This window comes from Dreissena polymorpha, chromosome 16 (genome assembly GCF_020536995.1).
Source record: "Dreissena polymorpha isolate Duluth1 chromosome 16, UMN_Dpol_1.0, whole genome shotgun sequence".
Lineage (NCBI taxonomy): Eukaryota > Metazoa > Mollusca > Bivalvia > Myida > Dreissenidae > Dreissena > Dreissena polymorpha.
In genome coordinates, this window is record NC_068370.1 from 19,852,827 (window position 1) to 19,858,304 (window position 5,478).

Genomic DNA, 5,478 nt, shown 5'->3' on the forward strand with positions numbered 1-5,478 from the left:
GTCTTATAGTCAAACCGTCTTATAAGCGAAGATGTACGGTAAGCCTAAATGGGAGGGCTCCGCACCCTGCCCTCCCGAAGCTCTGCCCTGCCCTTCTGATGCCCCACCCTGTCCTTTTATTATTAATTTTTTTTAAACATATTATAATTTATAAAGCTCTTATTGCATTGTAATTAATGTATTCCTCATTGTAGACATTTTATTTGCATGCTTTAATTACAATGGCAATAATATTCTAACAATTATTAAAAACATAAAAATAAATATGCAACAGGGAGCAATTCAGATATGACCGCGCGCTCGAAAGTGCCCTTTTGACAAAATTATGCTCATTGAAAGTGCCCTTTTGACAAAATAGCCCCCCCTCCCTGCCCTTTTCAAATCCTAGTTGGAGCACAGCTATAGACACTAAATACTGGTCCTAGTCCTTATGCAATCGAGCTAAAATATAATATATGTTAAAAATATAAACGGTTTTACTAGGTAAAAATATATTTCATTTTCTTTTCTAACCAAAATAAAGAGAATTATGGTGCTATTATGTGAGTCAGTTAACTCTAAACTCACTAAAACTAAGTCAGGAATCCGGGTTATTTCGCCCTAATTCCCGTTCGCCCCTGAGTCGTTTCGCCCTAATTCCCGTTGGCCCTGGGTCGTTTCGCCCTAATTCCTGGACCATTTCGCCGTAGTTTTTACACATACAGCGATTTAAAAGGATTTATCTTAAGATTGTCACAAGCTGAATGGGATATTGTTTAATACAGTATTATATTATCTCTATTAGTTTCTTTTGTCTTTTGCTTCAGGTATATTGCCGTCGAAATGAGTGGTTACAATGCTACAAAGTTATTTATATTGCATATATTTGGATAGCTTTAACAGTTTGTAACATAATGTATCATAATGTGTCCGTTAATTAATTGCAATTTAAATGAAGCGGATAATTGTGCAATAATCATAAATTGAATTTCCCATATATGTTAAACAATCAATTAATATGAAATTAAAATTGCAATTACAATCAAACGGATAATTGTGCAATAATCAAATTTGTAATAAGGCCAGTCTGCAAAACTCACTTTTTTGTCTTCAAAGCCAATGTAGCTATGAAACTTCAAAAATGTCATAGCCAGAGGAAATTTTTCATAGCCAGAAAAAAAAGAATTAATTTACAATTACATTATCATGAATGGACGAACACAGTCGTTATATATAGATTGCATTTGGGGGGGTAACCGTAAGATTGTAAACAAATCAGTATTCCAGGTTTCAAACTTTTATTCCGTCGTAGATTTCAGTTTCAGTTTAAAAATTATTGGCTTTAGCAGTACAATAAAAGTGTAATTCTCGGCTGCAAGTAGTTACAAGTAACCGGTGCCCACGGGTAACATTCTTAATCATATGAATGATAAACACCAGGGCTCATGAGTTCAAGTGTTTTGATTTAATTGATCACTATATTTTGAAAAATATTTTTCATTTGTATGCATTTACTTACATAATACACTAAGAGGGATATAAAATTAAGTCGTCTACGTATGGATACATAGGCGTATGGTTATGAATTCAAAATAAATTGCGCATCGACTTGGGAATTATTTTTTAAGAGTTTTAAAACACGAAACAAGTTAACAGTATAACACCCTAGAGTAAATCGTATTCATATTTACTGTTGGGAATGTGTTGCGCGTGTTAACTTTTTGTGCGTAAATACATGTCCATAACGACGTCATTTCATCACTTAGGTAAACTACTGCATATGTATATACACTACGCGCGTTCTCATTGGTTACTATCGATGTTAATGTACCGCTTAACTCCGCCTGCAAGGCGATGTACTACTTGCGCTTCCAGAACAGAAAACTATCAAAACTGTCTGCAAAATGACACTCGCTTTCATCTTTTGATCTAAGCCTTAATTGTTTGGAGTGAATGCCCATGTATGCTAGTTGACTGGATAAGCTTTTACATCAGTCGATCATGATAATAAACCGATATTTTAAAAGCGTCATCAGCGACTTTATGACGTGTAAATATTGAAGTGTTACACTGTTACGGTTATTTAATAATTTCAAAACTATTAATAACACACATTCAACCATTAAACTTAATTTAAAAACACAAATTCGCACTATTTCATTTATCGGCTTAGAATTCAAGTTCATTTTACCAAAAGTATTACGACATTTTAAATGCGCGAGCCGGACTTTAAACTCCTTATAACAGCTAAGGGAGATCACTTAGGATAGAAAACTAAGGGAAGTAACCAAGCGGTGTTGCTGTAAGAATTTAACCTGAAGTGCGTTAATTGATTATTTGTTTGTTTATTTTCTCTGATTTTTTTTTCATCGCAATTCAGGCGATCTATATTCAATTTTTCTATCGCCAGAGCCGAGATTTCATCGCATTGGCGATCAGGCGATAGGGGAATTTTGCAGACTGAATAAGGCAATAGAAAATAAATTCCTAGATTCTCATCCCCGCCCGCCCATCGAAAATCGTCCCGCCGGAACGTTTTTTATTTTGAAAAAAAAATCAGTAAAAAAAATCGAACAACAAAATACTGAGGACGAAACGGCTGAACGAGTACGAAAATTGCAAGGTGCGAATCGACAACTCAATGGCGTTACAACCATAAAAGATTGGTACGGGGTGTCAAAATGTGCAGAAACTTTAACTCTTGCGGACCTGTAAGATGAGTTCATTTGTGGTTCAAATGATCAAGCCCCATCCTTGAAAGTTGACCACCCAAAAATCATCTGTGCCCTAGTCGGCCGAAATATATTAGAATTGACACAGGTGTCACCCGATGTTACCGTTAGTCAAGCTGTCAACTGTCTAGAAAATATTGGAGACACCCCTAAAACTTCCCATAAATCTCCATGCATACCATGTTTTAATCAATAATATCTAGTCATCCTGAAAAAATAATATAAAGGGTTCTGTTACAGATTTGTATTTTCTTTAATACTTTGTGTATGTCAATGTTTTATTGAATGTCAGAATATGTTTAACATGATATTAAAAGGGTAAAATAAAACACAATAGTCAAATTTTGATAATGTATTTCTTTCATTCTTTATAATTTTACATACATACATACATAAAGGTATTAGGCATATAAACTAACAAATTCGTGAACATTTGATTTTCATTACTTAATATATAGGTCTGACATATAAAATAAAAAATAAAAAGTAAAAAATAAAACCCACCAACCCGCCCAAATTTTCCCCAAAATTTGGATGAGAATCTAGTTATTTATTTTCTATGGCCTAATCAAATAATCTTAATTTCCCATATACAGCAGACTCTGCCAATATCGGACTCTCCGAATACCGGAAATCTCCCGATTCCAAACGGTCGGGTGAGTCCCGTATTTTCCCCTTCTATTTCTTTGTTAAAAGATGTTGAATAAACCGAACTCTCAAAACCGGAAACCGAACGGATATCTCCTTGAATTTCGTCATTTTCAACGTAAAATACATTGAGTACACCGGACGGTCCAGATTCTCAAGATGCCCAAGGCGTGTAAATTACGATACCTAGTCAGTATGGCGCGTGCGGTGTCACACATTCCGCTCGCGCAATTATTGATAATCAGATTAAACATACCATAAAGGTGTCAAGTTGTTACCGCGCTATTGAGGTCCGATTAAATAATGTAAGACAAACTGTGAGTGACTATTATAGACGTGCGGTAACACCAAAAAGTGATTGACGCGAGCGTTTTATTAAGGTTATGATAAACAATTTAATTACAAAATTAATGCATGTCGTTGCAACGATAACTTTCTTGTGATCTTCTCGGGTAGTTTAAAAGATCTTATAGCCATGTTTTAATTGCTTAAATGGTTGTTTTTTTCCCAGATAAAACTGTGAGAAATATGACCGTTAAATATCCATCCATCTGTCTGCAAATTCATTAATTGCCTTTTCGTAATTTCAAACGCATCTGCAGTATTTATATGAATGTCTTGAAAATATGACGCTGTTTTTTTGTGTGTATGTTTTGTGAAATGTGTTATGTCTTGAATAATAAATCGTTATGTCCACAACAATCGTATTTGTGTCGTTATTCGTCAAAATTGTCTAGGACGTTTGGTGCTTCCTATTTGCAACAAATAAAAATTAATCAATTCAGAGCTATTTATAGCGAACTCGAACACGACTCACTCGCCTATATGAAAAATGTCACGCACGCATGTACATGTACGTACATGTATAAAACCCCACGCTCACTTTGGGATTAATAAAACCAGGTCGATATGGAATGTTTTTTGCTTTTAATCGAATAAAAACACATTTTTTTAAGAATTCTTTAAACATAAACATTACATGAGTACAATTATCACATGGTACATGTACACATATATGATTTGTTGTATTCTTATATGATTTTGTACACAATGAATACAATATATATTTTGGCAATATGCCTACTCTTGGTAAACCGGAACTCTCTTAAAACCGGCTACGATAAGGCCGGTCCCCAGACCGTCCGGTTTACAGAGAGTCTATTCTATGTTGAACAAATACTATTCAGATTCATACTATTCAGATCGAAACAAACATTTACAAAACCATACTATTAGATTATAATTAAATAAGGGCTAAACAACCCACTTGTAAGGGCGAAACGACTCGGGTGATTTAGGGCGAAACGACCGGAGACCCTAAGTCAGCCTCTGTATTTGGTCCTGTTATCCCAAACAAACACTTTTTTAAGGATGGCCTTAGATTTTGAATTTGATTTCATATTCACAAGTATTTGCAGTGTCATATAATATTACAAACAACTGAAGAAACTCAAATCATATTCAATTCAATGGCTCACAAATCAATAAAAACATAAATACAAACATTAGAGTAAATATACCGGTACAAATATGTAACACGCCCCATTTGGTGCCCCTCATTCTTACAAGGCGAGGAGTTCAAGAAATAATTGTATTTGATACTTTCTGTTTAAGAATATGAATAATGGACTTACTTAATTGTGTCAATAATTTCCTGTGCACCGTCTTTATCATCCTGAAGAAAAAAATAAAATAGAATGGTCAGAACGTTGTTATTAATGTTCATATTGCGGAGAACATGTACACATATCCAAATCGCGTTAAAAAGAAATAACTTACTGACGAGGGTATAGGCCATGTGTAAGTGATAGGCTCCGACCCCACTGGACTGTGTAGCTTAAAGGTCTGCTTCATGTTTATTCCTACTTAATTCCCGATTGTATGCCAGTTGAAACTTTCGCGATCGCTTAAATATTATCCATTTGAAAAGGTTAACTTTTGACCTACATTCTTGGTCCGTCCCTCCGTGCCCACACCGTTTGGGAAATGCCTAAGCACACGTCACGAAAGTTCAACAAGACGATTGGATACCTCGTTTTCGACGGGGAAATTTAGCGTAAAAGCGGCTGTTCCAAATTTATATTTGTTATTACATCGAAACTTCAATATGGTAGGAATT

General features: G+C 34.9%; 2 protein-coding genes across 5 annotated transcripts in view; one reads left to right on the forward strand and one right to left on the reverse strand.

The window, feature by feature from the left end:
* The window catches only part of LOC127862911 (histone-lysine N-methyltransferase, H3 lysine-79 specific-like), a 164,598-nt gene extending 159,208 nt beyond the window's left edge, over nucleotides 1-5,390 (reverse strand). For 2 of the 3 annotated variants that reach the window (XM_052402186.1, XM_052402185.1), the window contains exons 1-2: nucleotides 5,139-5,388; nucleotides 4,994-5,034 (exon numbers count right to left, since the gene is read on the reverse strand). In XM_052402186.1, coding sequence (XP_052258146.1) covers nucleotides 4,994-5,034; nucleotides 5,139-5,213 — 116 coding nt within the window. In that variant the 5' untranslated portion in view covers nucleotides 5,214-5,388. Of the gene's footprint in view, nucleotides 1-4,993; nucleotides 5,035-5,138 lie in introns of all 3 variants that reach the window. The other variant, XM_052402184.1, reaches the window with a different exon arrangement.
* LOC127862914 (DNA repair and recombination protein RAD54-like) overlaps nucleotides 5,368-5,478 on the forward strand; it is a 170,427-nt gene continuing 170,316 nt past the window's right edge. For both annotated transcript variants that reach the window (XR_008040851.1, XM_052402188.1), the window contains exon 1: nucleotides 5,368-5,469. Coding sequence is in view for 1 of the 2 variants with exons in the window: in XM_052402188.1 (XP_052258148.1) it covers nucleotides 5,467-5,469 (3 nt within the window). In the remaining variant the exon portion in view is untranslated. The remainder of the gene's footprint in view (nucleotides 5,470-5,478) is intronic.